The sequence below is a fragment of the Aythya marila genome (genome assembly GCF_965140915.1).
Source record: "Aythya marila genome assembly, chromosome: 30".
NCBI lineage: Eukaryota > Metazoa > Chordata > Aves > Anseriformes > Anatidae > Aythya > Aythya marila.
In genome coordinates this window covers 1,385,256-1,405,143 of record NC_139071.1, presented here as the reverse complement: position 1 = coordinate 1,405,143, position 19,888 = coordinate 1,385,256, and the positions used below count along the sequence as shown (strand labels likewise).

The following is a 19,888-nucleotide window of genomic DNA, read 5'->3' as shown; positions in this document are numbered from 1 at the left end:
GCGCCCGGTATCCCGGCCAATAGAAGAGCGTCGGATGGCAGCGTGGCATCGCCCCTTGGACCGCGAGGGCGCTCCTCCCAGCTAGGGGGCGCTCTTCCGACCGCGGCCCCTCGGAGACCGGAAGTGGGGCCGGGCCGGACAGGAAGTGGCGGTTGCTAGGAGACCGGTGCGACGCCGGCGGCGGGGCCGGAGGTGTTGGGAGGCCGCGGCCGGTACCGGGACGGCGCCGGGGGAGTTGGGGGGGGGCACCATGCCGGTGGCGGCGGAGGACCGGCTCCTGCAGCTGCAGAGCCAGGCGCTGGCCGAGGAGGAGGCGGCCAAGGCGAGGGGAGAACTGCTGGTCAGGTTCCTGAAGGTGAGGGAGGGGCACGGGGGGGGGGCGGGGGGGTGTTGAGGGGGTCCCGGGGGGGCCTCGGGGGATCGGGGGGGGGTCCGGGGGGCCCAAGGGGTCTCGGGGGGTTCCCAGGGCGTGGCCTGGGGGGGTCCTGAGGGTATCCAGGGGGGTCCCTGGGAGGTCGAGGGGGGTCATGGGGGGTCCCAGGGGGGGTCGGTGGAGGGGGAATCCCGGGGGAGGCCCGAGGGAGTCCTGGGGGGGGTCCAGGGGATCCTGGGGGGGTCCCGGGGGGTCTGGAGGGGGTCCCGGGGAGTGGCCTGGAGGGAACCCGGGGGGCTCCAGGGAGTGCCAGGAGGGTCCTGGGGGGATCCAGGGGGGGTCCCGGGGGGTCTGAAGCTCACGGCCCCCCCCCCTCAAGGACAAGCTGGCCAAGGAGGAGCGCAGCAGCGCCCTGAGCCTCCACAAGCTCACGGCCCAGTGGCGCGCGGTGCTGCGGGAGGTGAAGGAGAAGGAGCTGCGCGAGGACATCGCCGTGCTCAGCCAGGCCTTCGCCCGGGTGCTGGACTGCAAGGACAGCGTCATCGAGGTGAGCGAGGGGCTGGAGGGCGGGGGGGGGGGCCGTGCATGGACCCCCGGTGTGATTTCCCCCCGCTGCAGTCCCTGGTCACAGACGTGGAGGAGGCGGAAGCGCAGCACGCCCGGGCGCTCGGCAGCCACCTGCAGAACATCGACCGCCTGCTGCAGCTTCAGCGCTGCCGCCTGGCCTGCCTGCAGGAGGGATTCGACGCCCAGCTGAAGGCCCTGGAGGCCGAATTTGAGACGGAGAGGTATCGAGAAGGGGAGGGGGACAGCAGTGGTAGCTGTTGGGTGTCCTGCTGGGTGCTGAGCCCGCTCCCAGCCCGATCCCGACGGCTGCGGCTGCTCTTGGCGCGTCCCCGCCTCTGTCCTGTGCTGCTCTCAGCAGCTCCCCGGTGATTTCCCCCCAGGAAAGCCATCCTGGAGCAGCACGAGGAAGAAATCCGCTACCTGCAGGACGTGGTGCTGGCCCTGGAGCAGAACTACGCCCGGGACGATCACGAGGCCACGCTGAATTTCCAGAGCGCCCGGGACGACATCAAGAGCAAGGCACGAGGAACCGGCCGGGCTCTTCGGCGTCTCACCGAGTAGCTGGCTCCGTCGAGGAGGTTTTTAGGGGTCAGGAGCACACGGTGGGGTCCGGACAGCTGAAGGGAACCCACTGCTCTCTGTCCCCAGAGCCTGCAGGAGAAGCAGTACAGCCGCCTGCAGCTGAGTGGGAAGATGGAAGGGCTCTGGGAGCAGTTCCGTGCCGCCATGCAGGGCTACGCCGAGGCCACCGAGCACCAGAAAACGGCCTTCGAGGGGCTGAAGCAGAAGGATGAGAAGAGCTCCAGGGAGATAGAGATGCAGGCAAAGAAGCTGCAGAAGCTCCAGGTGGTGCCAAAGGGCGGGTGGGGGCCCCAGGAGCAGGGACACCCCGTCCTGTCCTGCTCACGGCTCCTCTGCCTCTAGGATTTGGTGGCGGCCACCAAGGCTCTGCTCGCGGCTCAGCTCCGGGACAACGAGGAGCGGAACCGGCGCGCGCGGGAGGAGAAGGAAGCCGTGCTCAGGCGGCTCCAGGAGCTCAAGAACAAAATGAACCAAGCCCGGGCCGAGGCCCACGACAACCTGGCCAGGCTCACGGCGCAGAGCAACGCCGCCCTGAAGGCGCTGGCGCGGGTTGTGGGGAAGGTGAGGCCGGGGCCACCCGTGATGAGGCCCGGGGGTGCCGCCGTCCCCTTCTCCCTGCCCCTTTTTCTCCTTCCTCCTCGCAGGCAGAGCGCATCCTGCGGCTGGCCGAGATGTGCCGCCGGCTGGAGACGGAGGGGGAGAAGGTGCTGCCCTTCTACCCGTCCTCGCTGGCCGAGGGGGAGCTTTTTGACGCCGACAGGGTTCTCAAGGAGGAGCCCGCGGAGCCTCTGGCCCAGGTGAGGAGGCTGCGGTGGGCTCCGAGGGACAGGGCTCCCTCGGGGGAAGCCTGGCTCGCTCACGGGCAGCTCCAGGAGCCGCTGCCCTTCTCTCCCTGCCTCTTTCCCAGGCTCTGCAGGATTACGTGGGGCTGGAGCGCTTCTGGCAGCGCTTCAACAAGGCGAGGCTGGAGGAGCAGGCGCTGGCGCGGGAGCTTGCGGCCGTGAGCCACCAGAACCAGCGGCTGCGGGGGCTGCTCCAGCAGTACCTGGAGGGGCTCTCCGTCAGCCCCGAGGTGCTCAGCAAGCCCAACAACCCGCTGCTGGCCATTGAGCACAAGAGCCGTGTCCCCCGATTCCCCCCCAGACCCCGTCCCCAGCTCTGACAGCACCGGCTGGAGCTGAGAATTGCCCTAATTGTCCCGCGGAGCGGGGTGCCTGGTGCTCAGGGGCACCGTGAAGCTGACATAAAAGAGCTAAACTGTGCCCAAAACGTCTTCCGGGTCTTATTTCTGGTCACGCAGAGCTTTGTTGGACGAGCTGTGTCCTGTCAGTGCCCTCTCAGCTCTGAATTTTCTGCTCCTCGGCTCAACCACGTCCCAGGGCAGGCGGGGAGAGCCAAGCTGTGGGCGCTGAGCCCCCTCTCTCTGCTTTTACCCCCCCCACACACCCCTTGAGGCAGACAGAGCAGGCGCAGAGCATCTGTGGCTACTGAGGGGAGGTTTTATTTCTTTTTGGCTTTGTTCCTCTTCTCCTCCTTCAGCTTCTTCTTGGAGAGCTTGGGGCTGCTGGCCTTGCGGTAGAGGTGGTACCCGATGAGCCCCAGCAGCGCCGGCACCAGCCCGAGGCACAGCAGCGGCAGGACCTCGTTCACCACCTTCTGCCAGTAGCTGGCCCGCGACAGAGCCACCAGCTCCACCTCGAACCGCAGCACCGCGTCGCCTGCGGGGAGAGGGGCGACGGCGCCTCAGCAGGGCTTTTTTTTTGGGGGGGGGGCTACGGGATCCCCCCGGGGGGGGGGTTGTGCTTACCGGGGATGGTCGGGGGGGAGCCCCGCTTGCCGTAGGCCAGGTGCGGGGGGATGGTGGCTCTCCGCTTCTCCCTGCCCCGGCGAGAAGCCATAAGCCCCAAAACCTGCTCCCAAACCCCGCTGGTGTCCCCCCCAACGGAGGGGACAGCGCTGGGGACACCACCCTCGCCCTGCCACCAGCCTTACCCCACACACATGTCCAGCAGACTCTGCTCCAGGCCTGCGAGGAGAAAGCGAGGGGGGTGTGAGCGGGACCCCAGACCCCATTTTTATCCCCCCCCCCCAAGTCCCCCAAAAGCAGCGCTCACCGGGGATCACCTGGCGCTTGCCCAGCTCCACCTGCAGCGGGTCGCGGCTCAGCGAGGTGTCGATGATGCGGCCGTCCTCCAGGCTGCCCTGCGGCCACACGGGGACGGGGACGGTCACCGGGGGGGGGGGTGGCAGGGGGGGCTCTGCCCCGGAGCTGTCCCCACACGGGTCCCGGTGTTGCTCCGGGGTCGTCCCCGTGCTGGCACCGACCCTACCCCAGTGCCACCCGCTGCCACGCTGGTGCTGGTCTGAGCCCCCCCCAGTGCCACCCCCATGCTGTGGTGAGGGCTGACCCCAGTTCCTCCCCCATACTGGACCCAGTTCCCCCCAGAGACCCCCCCAGGGACACCCACACCGGTCCCAGTGCCAGCACCAGGGCTCCCCAGTGCAGTCCCCACGCGGTGCCACCCGGTGCCACCTCGATGCCCCCCCCCGTGCCCATCCCGGTGCCAGCCCCGTTCCCACTCCAAGCCCATCCCGGTGCCGATCCCGGTGCCGATCCCGGTGCCCATCCCGGTGCCGATCCCGGTGCCGGTGCCTCCCCCCGGTGCCTCCCCCCGGCCCGCCCCCCCCGCCCCCCCTCCGGAGCGCAGTGCTGACGTGTTCCTCGCCGCCCGCACCGTGTAGTGGATGTGCACCGTGTCCCCCAGCGCCGACAGCTCTGTGCAGCCCTCGGGGGGCGCCACCTGTAACGGGACGGGGGGTTGGGGGGGGTCACGGGGCGGTGGGGCCGGGACCCCCTCCCCAAAAGTCCCCCCCCACGTGGCCCCGGCTCCACGGGACCCCCCCCTCACCCCGGGACCCGCTCAGCCCCACGTGCGTCGGGAGCCCCCGGGAGCTCCGCGCAACCGGGACCCCCCCCGGTGCCCACCCGGTGGCGCGGACACGGCTCCCCGGTGTCCCCGGTGTGTCCCCCCGGTGCTCCCGTTAACCCCCAACCCCCCCGCCCCGTCCCGTCCCGTTCTCTCCTCCCCCCCCCCCCTCCACGTCCCCGGTCCCTCCCCGTGCCCCCGATCTCCCCCGTTCCCCCCGGTCCCCCCCGGTTCCCCATCTCCCCCGTTCAACCGGGGCCGCCCGGTGTCCCCCGGTTCCCTCCGCTTCCCGGTTCCCTCCGGTGCTCACGAGCGTCTCCAGGCGCAGCCCCCGGGCTCCGCTTTCGGTTTCGCTCTCGGTAGCGGCGGCGGCGGAGGGCAGGAGGAGGGCGAGCAGCAGCAGCGCGGCGGGGGGCGGCATGGCCGGGGCTGGCGGCGGTGGCGGCGGCGGCGGCGGCGGCGGTACCGGGCCCGCCCCGCCCGGCCCCGGGCACTCCCAGGACCCTCGGGGCGCCGCCTCCCGGCCCCGCTGCCCCGCCCCCGGTCGACACCGGGGCTGCCCCGAACCCGGACCGGGGATGAACCCCCCCCGGGGGAGCCCCCGGTACCGGGGATTCCCGTCGAGTCCCGGTACCGGGGGTGGCCGTCGAGGCGGTCCCGCTCCGGTGCGCGTTCCCGGGACCGCGCAGCCGGTGGGGAAGGGGACAGCCCCGAGCCCCCCGGTGGTCCCGGGGATGCCCCTGGGTTTGTGTCCCCCCCCCCCCCCCGCCAGCACCTGGGGACTCGCGTCCGTCCCCGTTCGCGGCGGGGGGGCTCCGGTCACCGGGTGGTGAGGTCCCGGTGTCCCGGCGCCGTACGGCCCCGGTGCCAGCAGGCGGCAGCAAAGCCTGGGGAACCCGGCACACGGCACCCCCCCCCCCCCCCCCCCAAAACCCCTCCCGGTGTCCCCCCCCCACCCCGGGGAGCTCAGCACCCCTCCGGGCACACGAAGCATCCCTCCAGCTGCACGCACACGCGGCCCCCCAGCACCCCCATAGCGCGCACCGGGCGGCCGGGACCCCCCCCAAAAATACCCCACCGGTGGTCCTGGGGGAGCCACGGGGCTTGGGGCCGAGCTGCCCCCCCAAAAAAATGTCCTCACATCCCCGTGCCCAGGGGACACCATCCCCAGGTGAGGAGCACGCGAGCGGGGGCAGCTCCAACACGGGGGCATCCCGGTGGGCCTGGTTAGCCAGGGCAGCCCCTCTCGGTGGGGGGGGGGCAACACTAATATTTGGGGGGGGGGCCACATGCATGCACAGGGCAACCTGGCCCCCTTTTCCCATCCTGGTGTCAGCGGCCCCGCTGGCAGCGGTGCCGGCGCAGGCCCCGGTGCAGCTCCCGGGCGACGGCATCGGCACGCCGGCCCCGCCGCGGCACCCACATACCAGCCCCGGTTGCCGAGAGGTGGCGAAGCCGGGCTGGCGGCTCGGGGGCCGGGAGCTAATGGGATTAGGGCCGGGGGGTCAGCACGGGGCTGGCCTCCGCCAGACAAAGCCGCCGGCACGGCCGGTGGGAACGCGCCGGTGCCGGCTCCGGGCTGGGGGTGCTGGTTGCCCACGCCCCCACCGTATCCCATCCCAATGGGGACCCCGGCCCTATAGCTCCAGACCCCGTCCCGGAGGAGCCCTGGTGTTTGGGGAACCCACACGGCAGCCCCGTGCCACCCACAGCGGGGTGGTGACACCCCCAAACTCACGGGGACAGCGGCGTTGGCAGCAAGGAAAACTCCGAGGAGCCCCTGGCCCAAAGTGGGGGGGACACCGGGGGGGGGGGGCACAGCCCCACTCGTACCCAGCCCAGCGCTGGCACCGTCCCCACACCCCGGCCGGGATTAACGCTAATGGGATTTACCGTTTCATCCCCTATTCCCTTAAAGATGGGCCTGGGAAGGGGGGGATCCCCTCCCCGCCCCCCCACCGGCCCCCCCCTCGCCCCGCTAAGCTCTTTCTAATTAAAACCAGCCCAGGGCTGTCCATCACCGGCCCCCCCTCCCCAGGATCTGGCGTTCATCCTCCCCCCCACCCCCCCCCAACCCCATCACCGTGGGGGCTGCGGAAGAAGAGCCGTGGGGCAGCGCTACATAAAACATGTTTAATATCCAAGGGGGGGGGGCCAGGGGTCACCCAGCGTCTCAGGCGTGGAGGGGAGGGGGGGGGGGCAAGTACACACGTCCCCGGACGGGGCAGAGCCGCAGCGACACGTCACACCAAGCACAGACCAGGGGTATAAATACAGTGCCGGGGAAGGGGGGGGGGGGGGGGGCTACAGTACGGGGCCGTCCGTCCGTCCGTCCGTCCGTGAGGGGCAGGGACATACAATCACTATGCTGGCATGGGGTGGGGGTGCAGGCGGCCGGGGGAGAGGGCACAGCCGCAGGGACCGCCCCGGTCCCCCCCCACGCACACCCCGGGGGTCGCGCCGCGGGGAGGAGACCTGCCTCGAAGTGACATCGGGGGGCTGGGGACGTGTGGGACCCCCCGGCGGGGGGTGGGGGGGGCATACGGGGCTGGGAGACGTTCTGGGGGTGAAGGGTGGTCCCAATGCCCCCTCCCCACAAGGCCCCGCTGCCCCCACGCCTGCCCTGGGGGCCCCCACATTTGGTCCACAGGAAGGGGATGGGGGACGGGGACATGCACGGGGAGGGGGACGGGAACGAGGCGCCCCAGCACGCCCCCCGACCCTGCGTGGGCCCCTTCCCCGTCCCCCTCCCCAGGGCTCTGCCCCCGGCCCCAGCGGAGGGGGGGCCCCCGGCCCCCCAGATACTTTATATATAGATATATTTCCACGCACGCACACACGAGATCCGAGGGGAACCGCGAAGACCCCAGAGAAAAGAGGCAAAACCCCACAGCAACCGGTGCCAGAAGAAAGCAAAACCCAACCGGGGCGGGGAGGGGGCGGCCGGGGGCGCGGGGAGGGGGTGGCCCCGGCCGGCCGGGGGGGCCTGGCAAAGCCCCCGGGGGGTTGAGGGGGGCCGGGTGGGGCGTGCGGGGAGGGGGGGGGCCGGGGCCGGCGGCCGCCCGCTCACTTCTTATTTTTGAGCTGGTTGGCGAGCCAGTCGAGGCCCTCGTAGAGCCCGTCCCCGCTGGTGGCACAGGTGGCCTGGATGTACCAGTTACGGTGGCGCAGGGAGTGCAGCCCCAGCTTGTCCGTGATCTCCGCCGCGTTCATGGCGTTGGGCAGGTCCTAGGGAAGAGGTGGAGGGGTTATAGGGGTTATAGGGGTTATAGGGGGGGGTCACGCACCCCCCCGTGACGCCACACAGGGACGGGCACCGGCTGCGCGGTCGCCAACGCCAGCCCCGACGCCGCGAGGGTGGGCGCAATTTCCAGCCGGCTCGGTCAACGCCGCTCCTGGTGCGGAGATGCTGGGCACGGATTTGCCACGGGGGGGGGAAAAAAAAACCCACGGGGGTTAAATGGAAAACCTGACGCCGTGGGGATGGGCACGGCCCTGCCACGGGAGCTCACGGCCCTGATATTGAGGGGACGGGCACGGATCCGCTGCAGGGGGCTGCTAAAAGACCACCCCAAATATCTCGGGGACGGGCACGGTCCTGCCACGGGTGTCACTGGGTACCGGCCCCGATGTCACCAGGGTGGGCACGGTCCTGCCACGGGGACCCGGACACCCGGGGATGGTCCCAGCCCCACCTGCTTGTTGGCGAAGACGAGGAGCACGGCGTCCCGCAGCTCGTCCTCCGCCAGCATCCGCATCAGCTCCTCCCGCGCCTCGTTCACCCGCTCCCGGTCGTTGCTGTCCACCACGAAAATCAGCCCTGGGGGGCGAGACGAAGACACCCCAAGGGTGCTGGGAGCGCAGGATGCGGCCGTTCCCGGGACGCCCCCCGCTTTCCGTGCGCCCCCCCCCACGGCCCCGTACCCTACGGTCCCGTACCCCACGGCCCCGCGGGGACCTACCCTGGGTGTTTTGGAAGTAGTGCCGCCAGAGGGGCCGGATCTTATCCTGCCCACCCACGTCCCACACGGTGAAGCTGATGTTCTTGTACTCCACCGTCTCCACGTTGAACCCTGGCGGGGAGCAAGAGACGAGGGAAACTCAGGGCAACCCCGTGGGGACCGGAGGGGACGGGGGGAAGAAGATCCCAGCTGGGGGAAACCGAGGCGGCCCTGGCATGGGGGTGCCCCGGCTCCGTGCCCCCCCCCCAGTGCCCACCGATGGTGGGGATGGTGGTGACGATCTCGCCCAGCTTGAGCTTGTAGAGGATGGTGGTCTTGCCGGCGGCGTCCAGCCCCACCATCAGGATCCGCATCTCCTTCTTCCCGATCAGGCTCTTCAGCAGGTTCCCGAAGATGTTGCCCATGGTGACGGCGGCGCTGCTGACGGCGAGGCCGAATCCTGCAGGGGCACAGGGCGGGCGCTGGGGACAGGGGTGGACCCCCCCCCCCCCAAAAAAAAACAAAAAAAAACACAACCCTGGGGGGGGCGTTGAGCCCTACATCCCGGTTAAGGTGGGCTGTGCTGCGGGGTTTAGGGTGGGGGCCGGTGCCAGGGTCCCCCGTGGGGCCGTGCAGCCCATTGGGGTTGCCCGTGCGCAGATTTTTTTTTGGGGGGGGGGGGATGTGCTGGGGGTGTGCCCCCCCCCCCAATGCACTGCCCTACAGTGGGGCCAAGCCAGGGCACCCCACGGAGGGAAACTGAGGCAGGGGGCTGGCTCCCTGCCCAAATTATGGGGAGGGTCCCCCACGCCCCCTCCCCCCTCACGTGCACCACCCAACCCTGCAGGAGCCCTGAAGCAAGCAGGGGGGGCCCAGCCCGCCCCCCCACAACCCCCCCACCGATGGGGCCGCCCCCAGCCCCAGCCGCCCCCCCCAGCATCTTCTGCCCGCCCCTAGGGGGGCCCCGCGCCGCCCCCTGCACACCCCCGCGCCCCCCCCCCGCGGCACCGACCCCCGCCCCGCGCCCCCCCCCAGGCCCTGCCGCCCCCCCCGATGTGTGCGTGTGTGTGTGCGGGGGTCGCTCCCCCCCCCCCCGCGTTGCTCCCCTCCAACGCACCGCCCCCCGCATTCCCCCCCCGGAACCGCAACGCGGCCCTAAAACGCTGCGCCCCCCCCCGCATCACCCCCCACCCCCGCACCGTGCCCCCCCCCCCCCGGTGCTGCACCTCCCCGAGCGCTCCCCACGCCCCCCCCCCACCACACCGCGCCCCTCCCCGGTCACCGCATCACCCCCCCCAGCCTCAATACCCCCCCCCTTTTACGATGCCCCCCCCCATGCACTTCGCATCCCCCCCCCCGCACTGCGCCCACCGGTGCACGGCGCCCCCCCCCCGCCCCCTCCATCCTCCTCCTCCTCCTCCTCCTCTTCCTCCCACGCTGCGCCCCGCTGCGGGCAGCGCCCCTTCCCCCGGGGGGAGAGGGGGGGGAGGGAAAACGGCCCCGCCGCGTCCCCCCCCCGTCGAACCCCGCACCTGGAGCCGGTGCCGGTGCCGGTGCCGGTGGCGCCCCCGCCCGCAGCTGACTCTGCACCGCTCCCGCCGCCGGAAGCGGAGGCCCGAGCGCGCCGATCTCGCGAGAGCTCCCGGTCCTCCCCCCCCCCTCGTTTTTATTATTTTTTTTTTAATTTCCCCCCCCCCCCAACCCCCCTCCCCAATATCGGCCCCGGGCCCTCCCGGGGGGGCGAGGGGTGCCGGTTGTTTCCATGGCAGCGGATGCAGCAGCGCGGGGGGGGGGGCTTGCATCGAGGGGGGGTGGGTGATGGGGGGCCACGTCGGGGATGGGGGGGGCGTGGGGGGGATCTGTCGGTGAAGGGGGGCGTCGAGGGTGCACGGGAGGGGGGTCCTGGGGAGTGCACGGAGTGGGGGGGGGCGGGTTGGAGGCGCTCCCCGTGTGGCCGGTGCTGGAGGGGGCGTCCCGGTGCTACCGGGTTACCGGTAAAGTCCCGTCGAGGGACGGGATGGGACGGGACGGAGGGGACGGGACGGGATGGAGGGGATGGGAATTAACAGGACGGGACGGGACCGGACCGGATGGGATGGAATGGGACGGGACCGGACGGGGCGAACGGGACGGGGCGGAGGGGACGAACGGACGGGACCGGGCAGGACGGGACGGGATAGAACGGGACGGGATGGGACGGGACGGGACCGGACGGGGCGAACGGGACGGGACCTAACGGGACGGGACGGGATAGAACGGGACGGGACGGGACGGGACGGAGGGGACGGGACCTAACGGGACGGGACGGGATGGGACGGGACGGACGGGACCGGACGCGCGGTTCCTTCCCAGCCCGGGCCCCGGCTCCCCTCCGCCCCGGCAGGTAAGGCCGGGACACCGGGAGCACCGGGAGCACCGGGAGCACCGGGAGCATCGGGAGCCCCGACAGCTGCAGGAGCCGCCCCGCGCTGCCGGGCTCCCGACAACGCCCCGGGAAGGGGCGGGGGTCCCGAGCACCGCCCCCCCGGTGCCACCGGCTGGGGGGAGGCAGACGGGGGAGCCCCGGGAGGGCGGGGGGGGGGGCAACAGGGTCTTGATGGGGGGGGGGGACCGGGACCGGGGAAAGGGAGAGGGGAGAGGGTGTGGGGGGAACCGGAGGCAACACGGGGACGAGGGGTTCGGGGACGGGGGGGGGTGCAGTGGGAGACCTCCAGAGCAGCCCCCCCCGGTGTAACGGGGATGGAAAGGGGGGGGGTCGGGCCCCGCCGTTGGTGGCACGGCCCCGGGCAGGGCCCTCCCGGCCGCGCCCCGGGGCCTCCCCGCGGCCGCTGACCTCAGCCCCCGGGAGCCCCGACGGGGCGGCGGCCCGAGGGCGCGCCCACCGCTTGGCCCGGCCGCCGCCCGACCGGGGGCACCTGCACCGGGGGAGCCGGCGGGATGGGACAGCGGGGAGAGGGAGGGAGGGAGGGATGGAGAGGGGGGCGTTTGCGCTCTGGGGGGGTCCCCGGTACCCGAATGGGGACCGGAGATGGGGGGCGGGGGGCGTGGGGAGAGGGTACCGGGAGCCCCCGCAGCGCCGGGGCAGCCCCTCCCGGCACGGGGAGGGGGATGGAGATGAGGAGGGAGGGAGGGGGCCGGTACCCTACCCCCGGCTGGGGTGCAATGGGGAGGGGGGGGTCCCGTCCCCCCCCCCCCCCCCGCGGCCCCAGGCTTTGTCCGGGCTTTAATTGGAAGTGTCAGAGGGGTGCGGGCCGTGACGGGCCGAGCGGGGCTAATCCAGCCCTCCGCATGACTGGTCCGGGGAAACCGCGGCCGGGGGGATTAAGCGCCCCCCCCCCCCAGCTCCCTTCCGTGCCCCCCCTCCACAAAAGGGGCTCCCAGAGCGGCTCAGCCACCACCCCCGGGTGGGGGACAGCGGGGACAGCGCCTTGGCCCTGCCAGAGCCACGGAGCGGCACCCCCCGGGCACCCACGGGCACCCACGGGCACACCACGCCGCCCCCCACGCCCCCCCCAGCCCCCTCTCGCCCCGTGTCCCTCCGTCCCCTGCTCCTTCCTCTGGCCCCCGACGTGAGGGGCTGGGACGCCCCCACGGGGGTGCAGCCCCCCTGGGTGCCCACGGCCGTGTTCCCGAGGGACGGGGGTCGGTGTCCGGGACAGCTCCGGGTACGGACCGGGAGAGGGCTCCACGGACACCGGAGCGGCCCCGGCGCGGTCCCGGCCCCGCGTCTCCCACCCCAAAAATATCGGGGGTCCCGGGCCGGCGTCCTCGGGCTGTCCCGAGCTGTCCCGGGTCTCTGCTCACCCTGTGCGCACCGAGGTGACCCGAGCTGCCCAGGGTCTCTGCTGTCCCCATGTGCCCTGGGGCTGTCCCGGGCTGTCCCGGGTTCTCCAGGGCTGTCCCGGGTCTCCGCTCTCCTCGGGCGCTCGGAGCTGTCCCGGGAATTCCCGGCTCTCCACTCCCCCGTGTGCCCAGGGCTGGCCCAGGAAATCCCGGGCTAACCCGGGTCCCCGCTCCCTCCGCGCGCCGGGAGCTGTCCCGGGTTGTCCCGGGACTCTGCTCCCCCCTTGCTCCCGGAGCTGCCCCGGCCCGGCCCGGGACGCCGTTCCCCGTTCCCCCCGCCGGTGCCGGTGCAGCGGGAGCGCGGAGCCGGGCGGGGGGCGTTCGGGGGCAGCCGGGGGGGGCCCGGCCGCGCTGTCGGCACGGGGTCGGGCGGCGGCGGGCCGGGACGCAGCCACCCGCCGGGCTAATCCGGGCCGTGACGGACAGGCCCGGCGCCGCCGCTCCGGCCGCCCCATAAGAGGTGCCGCGGCTCCGCCGCTCCCCATTGTTAGGGCGAGGACGCGGGACCGGCCCATGGGGACCCTGCGCGCCGCCCCTATAAGAGGGAAGGGGCTGGAAGATGCTCCCGGGTGCTGAGCGCTGCGCACCCGCCGAGCCGAGCCGAACCGCGCCGCGCCGCCACCCCGGGGAGCCGCCGAGCACCGGCACCGGGCACCGGGCACCGCGCACGGGCCGCCCGACGCCGCGCGCCCGGGGCCCCGGGCACCGGCCCCGGTGCCGGTGCCGGTGCCGCCCGGTCGGCGCTGTCCGCGGCCCCTCCGCGGCCGCCCTCGGCGGAGCCGCCCGCCCTGCCCGCGCCCCGCGCGTCCGGAAACACGCGTGGATGTAGCGGCCGGGCCGGGGGCTCCGCGGCACCATAAATACCCCGGCGGCCGCTCGCCCGCGCACTCTGCCGGGGCCTCCCGCGGCCGCCGGAGCCATGCGAGCCGCCGCGCTGCTGCTGGCCCTCCGCACGCTCTGGGCGCTGGCGTTTTCCTCCCTCTCCAACACGCTGGCGGTGAACAACAGCGGGCGATGGTGGTGAGTGCCCGCACCGGGACCGGGAAGGGAGAGGGGCTGGCACCGGCACCGGGTGGCCCCGCCGCTGTCCCGGCTCGCACGCCCCAGGGCTGCGGCAGTGCAGGTGCGCCCGGCTTGGGGGCAGTGCCCGGCACCGTCGGGGGGTCAGAGCCGCGACCCCCGCGCTGCCCCGGTGGGTGGGAGCGGCGGCACCGAGCCCCCGGTGCGGGGCAGGGAGCGGCGGGGGCTGCCCTCGGAGGAGGTGCCCCGGTGGTGGTGGGGAGCGGGGCGCCGGGAACACCGGCGTGAGCCCCGCGTGTGCCGCAGGGGCATCATCAACGTGGCCTCCTCCACCAACCTGCTGACGGACTCCAAGAACGTGCAGCTGGTGCTGGACCCCAGCCTGCAGCTGCTGAGCCGCAAGCAGCGCAAACTGATCCGCCAGAACCCCGGCATCCTGCACAGCGTCAGCTCCGGCCTCCAGACCGCCATCAAGGAGTGCAAGTGGCAGTTCCGCAACCGCCGCTGGAACTGCCCCACCTCCCAGGGCCCCAACATCTTCGGCAAAATCGTCAACCGGGGTGAGCCTGCGGGGCGGCGGGAGGCGGCGGGGGGCTCCCCGCATCTCCCTGCGTGGGAGCACCCAACGGGTTCCCCGTGGGTTCAGCCGTCTCCCACCCGCCTGCCCCCAGCAGGGCGCTGCTGGGGCTGGGGGGCGCTGGGGGTCCCCGCAGCCCCTAAGGTCCCACTCCCCTTCGCAGGCTGCCGGGAGACGGCGTTCATCTTCGCCATCACCAGCGCCGGCGTGACGCACTCGGTGGCCCGCTCCTGCTCGGAGGGCTCCATCGAGTCGTGCACCTGCGATTACCGGCGCCGTGGCCCTGGGGGGCCCGACTGGCACTGGGGGGGCTGCAGCGACAACATTGACTTCGGGCGGCTCTTCGGGAGGGAGTTTGTGGACTCCAGCGAGAAGGGCCGCGACCTGCGCTTCCTCATGAACCTGCACAACAACGAGGCCGGGCGCATGGTGAGGGCACCGGGGGCCTCGGGCAGTCCCGGGGTGGGGTTTGGGGCTGGGCATGGCTGTGGAGACCCCCAGCTCATCCCCCTGCGTGGGTTGGAAACCACCAAGAGGTGTTTCCCAGTTGGCTTTGGGTGGGCTCAACATCACCTAATACTGTGGGGACAGATCCTGCGGGGTCCCTGAGGCTGTGGGAGCGCGGAGGTCCCAGGGTGGGGGGCGCAGGCTGCTCACGGCACCCTGTGCCCCCCCTCTCCCCACAGACAGTCTTCTCCGAGATGCGCCAGGAGTGCAAGTGCCACGGCATGTCGGGCTCGTGCACCGTGCGCACGTGCTGGATGCGGCTGCCCACCTTCCGCGCCGTGGGCGACGTCCTCAAGGACCGCTTCGACGGCGCCTCGCGGGTCATCTACGGCAACAAGGGCAGCAACCGGGCCTCGCGGGTGGAGCTGCACCACCTGGAGCCCGAGAACCCGGCACACAAGCCGCCCTCGCCCCACGACCTCGTCTACTTCGAGAAGTCGCCCAATTTCTGCACCTACAGCGGGAAGATGGGGACGGCGGGCACGGCCGGGCGCTTCTGCAACAGCTCCTCGCCGGGGCTGGACGGGTGCGAGCTGCTGTGCTGCGGGCGCGGGTACCGCACGCGGACCCAGCGCGTCACCGAGCGCTGCAACTGCACCTTCCACTGGTGCTGCCACGTCAGCTGCCTGAACTGCACCAACACCCAGGTGCTGCACGAGTGCCTCTGAGCCCCCCGCGCTGCCCCGGAGGGGGTCTGCGCCGCCCCCCATGACGGGTGCCCGCTTGGATGGAAGGCGCCCACGGGTGGGTGTGTGGCTGCGCCCCGGGACACCCCCCCCCCCCCCGGAGCAAAGCAGCCACCCCAGGGCCAGCAGCCAACCTGGGTGTTCAGCGCCGCGCGTGGTCACGGCTGCCCCCGGCCCCTGCTGGCTCCGCGGGGTTTCCTTCTCGCTGTAAATAAAATATTTATTGTGGACGGTTTGATGCCGGGGCTCCCCACTCGCCCCGTGCTTCGCTGGCCCCAGGCCCTGTTTTTTATAATTACGGATAATAATAATTAATAATAATAATAATAATAATAATGCTTTGTTACAGGTGTCACTGATAGCCTCTAGAGAAGAATAAAAGATATATTTTTATCAGTCCCGCCCCGTTTTCTTTCGGGGGTTCCAGGGTGGGAGGGGAGCAGCAGTTTGAGGAGCGATGTCCCTCAAACCGCCCCACTGGCCAACCTACCCCGGCCTCCCTCCTCATCCTCCACCACCCATCCCCTGTCCATCGGTCCCTCTGTCTGTCCGTCCGTCCACCCCACGTCGTTCCCTTTCCTTCTGCCCTCCCCGAGCGTTGGAGAGGGAGGGCCACCCTCCCTTTCCTTTCTCCCGCCGTGCCCCGTCTCCATCCCGGCTGTCCCTGCCGTGGCGCCTGTCCCCACGGCCGTGGCGCCCATCACCATGGCACCTGGGCTGCAGCATCCCCGGCGCTGGAATTTGCCGGGCTGCCGGGGCTGGTGCCGCCGGGGCCGGGCGGCGGGAGCGGCCACGGGAGGTACAAGACGGCAGACAGGGAATGAGCATCGTCCATCACCGCTCCTGGCCAGGGCTGACGGCTCCCCTCGGCTCTGGGGGAGGAGGGGGGCCAGGGAGGGCACGGAGGTTACTGGGGCCGGGACCGTGGGGGCCGGCACCGGCCACTGGCCCCGCACCCGGTCCCACAGCCCTGCGTGGGGCTTGGCTGCAGATGGAGTGGGAAAAGAGGTGGCAAAGGTGGGGCGCAGCTCCGTGGCTGGCAGGTAGCGAGCGGCAGGGGTACCCCGCTGGGACAGGCATCCTGCGGGGTGTGCGTCCCTCTGGGATGGGGTCCAGTGGGGTGGGCATCCCCCTGGGGCAGGCTTCCCACCCAGAACCAGGGGGGGAATCCCCTTGGGATCGGTTTTCCCCAGGGATAAGCATCCCGTGGGGGTGGGCATACCCTCAGGGTGAGCATCCACTGGGAAGAGCACACCCCAGGATGGGTTTCCCACCGGGACAGGTGCCCCCCCCCGGATGGGCATCCCCCCGGGACACGTCTCCCTTTGGGCTGGACACCTCCCAACCACACAGGACCCGGTACCCATTGGGACAGGGCAGAGCGAAACGCCGGGCTGCAAACCCTGTCCCCAATTAATTCCATCATTGGGGACACCGCAGGCCCCCAGTAAAATCCAGCCCCTGGGGAGGGGGCTGGGACCTGGCCCTGCTTGGGGACCCCCGGCCCTGCCAGCACCAGCCCCCGGGAGGGTTCCCGCAGCCCCGGCTGCCCGGGGGCTGAAGCCGGGAACCTCGCGGGGCCCCGGGGAGTGCGCATCAAAGGCTGCGGGCTGACTCCGCGGCCAGAAATATCCCCCAGGGCCGATAGTGGAAAAGTTGATGTTTAGACCGAAGGGAGGCGGGGGGGAAAAAACCCCAGGGGCCCCGCTGTCCGTGCCAAGGTAAAAACACTGCCTGGCGTGGTAAAATAAAATAAAGAAACGCGAGAAAAAAAGGACTGGAAAGGAACACAGCCCGAAATAACCCTCCGAGCATCTCCCGCCTGCCGGGAGTTATCTGCCTGCTAAATTCTGCACACGCACAGGGCATGAAAATAGCCTGTTTTCCTGCGGTAGCGAGTCAGGAATATAGATAATGACATTCTTATAAGTCACCTCTGTTACTCAGCTTTTCCTGCGCGCCGGTGACCGCCGGGCACCTTGGGCAGCCGCGACCCCCGGGCAGGCAGGGGCACCCCCGGGCGCGGGGCGGGTGCCCGGCTGCAGGGTGCAGACCTTGAACAAATACACCCGGGTGCTGGAAATAGCTCCCGGCGCAGCGCCGGGGCCGGCGCGGGGAAAGGGCGGCCCCGCCTCGGGCTGCCCGTCACATCTGGGAAGCCGGGCAACATCTGGGTGGCAGCCGCAAGCCGGACCTGCAGGACAGAGGGACAGGGACAAAACTGAAAGGTGCAGGACAGAGGGACAGGGATGGAACCAAAAGGTGCAGGACAGAGGGACAGGGCTGTGCCCAAAGGTGAAGGACAGAGGGAGAGGACAGTGGTCAGATGCACAGGACAGAAGGACAGGGACAGTGCCAAGAGATGTGAGACAGAGGGACAGAGCCGTGCCCAGAGGTTCAGGACAGAGGGACATCCCAAGAGATGTAGGACAGAGGGACAGGGCTGTGCCCAGAGTTACAGGACAGAGGACAGAGACCAGAGGTGCGGGACAGGACAAGGACAGCCCCGAGAGATGCAGGACAGAGGGACAGAGCCGTGCCCAAGAGGTTCAGGACAGAGGGACAGCTCACTGCCCACTGCGGGAACATCCCCGTCCCCGTCCCCATCCCACGAGCCCGTGGCAGCCCCGTCCCGGCTCCCCCTCGCCCCGGGTGCTCGCGCCCGCGCCCCGCCAGCGCCCGGCTTGTCCGGCCGCCCCCCCCCTCGGCCGCTGCATTCCTCCGGCGCGGGGCCAGCGCGCCCAGCAACCGTGGCAGGGCTGGCCTCTAATCCCCGGGCATGCCAGCCCCGGGGGGACCGTCGCCGTCACCCACTCCCCGATAGGTGACCAATGCCCGAGACGAACAATTAGGGACAAAGCCGGAGCCGCCGGGGGCTAACGCCGGCCTTCACGGGTGCCTTGTGCGGCATTCGGCGAGTTTAATGAATTGTCCATCACTCCTTTCAGCTCCGCTCGCCCGGGCTGGATTAATCTGAGAAGCCGCAGTGGGGTAGGAGCCGCTAAGCCTGTATTTATTACTCTTCCATTGTAACTAATTGAGGTAATTATCTGTGACTCCAACCCCGCGCAACAATGCCGCATTCACCGCACCCCCCCCCCTCCCGCCAGCTCCTCCGCACGGCCTGGGAGAGCCGGCACCGTGGCCACCGCGCACCGGGGACAGGGCTGGCACCGTGGCCACCAAGCACCAGGGACAGGGCTGGCACCACGGCCACCACACACTAGGGACGGGGTTGGCATTGCTGCCACCACACATTGGGGTCACTGCTGGGACCTTTTGGCCACTGCATGCCAGGGACACAGCTGGCACCGTGGGCACATTTGGGGCACCTCTGTCCGGGGCACAACCAACAAACACCACATGTGGCCAATGGCACAGCCAGCACCGCGCACACACAGGTCACGGCTCCGCAGGGCCACGGCCAGCACGCGTGTGTCGTGCCACAGCCGCCGCGTGCCCACGTGAGCCCTGGCATGACCGGCACCGCAGGCACACGGTGGTCACGCATGGGCCATGGCAGGGCCAGCACCACCCAGGGGGGTCACGGCTCCCTGGGGACATCACTGGGATCAGTGCGTGCGTGGGACACGGCTCCCTGGGGGCTGCTCATGCGTGGCCACGTCTGTCCCCGGGGGTCCTGGCTGCGGTGGCACCGCCACGGCGATACCAATGGCAGGGTCCCCTCGCATCATCCCCTGTGCTTGGGCCGGGACCCCCGGTGCCCCCCCTATTTGCCCCCCCTCCCCGTCCTGCCTGTCACTGGCTGCGCTGCGACATCTGCCGGCAGCGGGGGGACGGCGCGAGGGGCCGGGGGGGTCCGAAGCAGCGGCTTGTTTCCTCGGGGGGGGGGGCGGCAGCAGGGGTCCGGGCAGTGGTGTGCACGGGAAGGGCTGTGGGACACCGGGGGGTCGTGGGCACAGCCGAGATGGGCCGTGCCAAGGGGTACTGCCAGGCAGTACAGACTGTGCCGAGCTGTGCCAGGCTGTGCCAAGCTGTGCCAAGATGTGCCAAGCTGTACTGAGCTGTTCCGGGCTGTGCCAAGCTGTGCCAGGCTGTGCTGAGCTGTGCCAGGCTGTGCCAAACCATACCAGGCTGTGCCAAGCTGTGTTGAGCCCTGCCAGGCTGTGCCAAGCCGTGCCAAGATGTGCCAGGCTGTGCCAAACTGCGCCAGCTGCAGTGAGCTGTGCCAGGCTGCTGAGCTTTGCCAGCCGTGCCAAGTGACACCAGGCTGTCACCAAGCTTTGTTAATCCAAATGGGGCCATCCTGAGCCGTACTGGGCCGTGTGCGGGACCCCCCCCAGCCGTGCTGGCCACCTCGGGGCCCTGTGCCAGTGCGGGGGTGACGTGGCCTGGGACAGCCCCGTGTGCAGCCCCCCCCGGGCGCCTGGGTCCCCCGCAGTGGCGGCTGCCCCGCGCCGTGACCTCCGGGCCGGTGTCACCAGGATAATGACAGGGTCGCGCAGGGGGGCGGAGGAGGAGCCGGTTTTTAAATAACGTGCAAATTGGACACGTTATTTCTGCGGTTTCCTCTGGCCACGGGGATCCTCCCCCCCCCCCCGCAGCGTGACTAAGAGGTGGCAGCCGTCCTGGGGGGGGGGGGGGGGGGAAACGGTCCCGTCCCCCCCCCCCGGTGACTCACCCGGGGTCCCCCCCCGGCCCTGACGTCAGTCCCGGGGCCACGGGCCAGCCCGAGGGCCGCCCCGGCGCAGGCACCTACTCATTACGGGGGACCCGGGAGGGGGGGTCCAGGGGGGGCCGTGACGCTTTGGGAGGCTGTGGGGGGTCCCCCGGGGCTGGGGGGCCACGGGGGGGATCCCGGGTCCTGGCTAGGGATGGGGACAGAGCCAGGAAAGGTGGGGGGG

The 19,888-nt window shown here is 71.1% G+C and overlaps 4 protein-coding genes across 4 annotated transcripts; 2 read left to right on the top strand and 2 right to left on the bottom strand.

Annotated features, from left to right (window-relative positions):
• The first annotated feature begins 244 nt into the window (after positions 1 to 244).
• Positions 245 to 2,710, top strand: DRC2 (dynein regulatory complex subunit 2). The gene is made up of 8 exons (XM_082781428.1): positions 245 to 355; positions 753 to 920; positions 992 to 1,161; positions 1,321 to 1,459; positions 1,589 to 1,786; positions 1,865 to 2,083; positions 2,167 to 2,319; positions 2,430 to 2,710. The coding sequence occupies exons 1-8, from the start codon at positions 251 to 253 to the stop codon at positions 2,682 to 2,684; spliced, it is 1,407 nt and encodes a 468-aa protein (XP_082637554.1). The 5' UTR covers positions 245 to 250; the 3' UTR covers positions 2,685 to 2,710.
• Positions 2,711 to 2,987: 277 nt separating this feature from the next.
• FKBP11 (FKBP prolyl isomerase 11) lies at positions 2,988 to 4,941 on the bottom strand. The gene is made up of 6 exons (XM_082781423.1): positions 4,760 to 4,941; positions 4,258 to 4,323; positions 3,637 to 3,724; positions 3,515 to 3,548; positions 3,330 to 3,400; positions 2,988 to 3,240 (listed from the first exon to the last, which is right to left on the bottom strand). Exons 1-6 carry the CDS (start codon positions 4,868 to 4,870, stop codon positions 3,023 to 3,025), a joined length of 588 nt encoding a protein of 195 aa, XP_082637549.1. The 5' UTR covers positions 4,871 to 4,941; the 3' UTR covers positions 2,988 to 3,022.
• Positions 4,942 to 6,593: 1,652 nt separating this feature from the next.
• On the bottom strand, positions 6,594 to 9,988 carry ARF3 (ARF GTPase 3). The gene is made up of 5 exons (XM_082781425.1): positions 9,923 to 9,988; positions 8,668 to 8,850; positions 8,412 to 8,522; positions 8,145 to 8,269; positions 6,594 to 7,677 (listed from the first exon to the last, which is right to left on the bottom strand). Exons 2-5 carry the CDS (start codon positions 8,813 to 8,815, stop codon positions 7,516 to 7,518), a joined length of 546 nt encoding a protein of 181 aa, XP_082637551.1. The 5' UTR covers positions 8,816 to 8,850; positions 9,923 to 9,988; the 3' UTR covers positions 6,594 to 7,515.
• A 3,029-nt stretch (positions 9,989 to 13,017) lies between these two features.
• On the top strand, positions 13,018 to 15,156 carry WNT1 (Wnt family member 1). Its single transcript, XM_082781414.1, has 4 exons — positions 13,018 to 13,253; positions 13,560 to 13,813; positions 13,994 to 14,259; positions 14,517 to 15,156. The coding sequence occupies exons 1-4, from the start codon at positions 13,153 to 13,155 to the stop codon at positions 15,003 to 15,005; spliced, it is 1,110 nt and encodes a 369-aa protein (XP_082637540.1). The 5' UTR covers positions 13,018 to 13,152; the 3' UTR covers positions 15,006 to 15,156.
• The last annotated feature ends 4,732 nt before the right edge of the window (positions 15,157 to 19,888 follow it).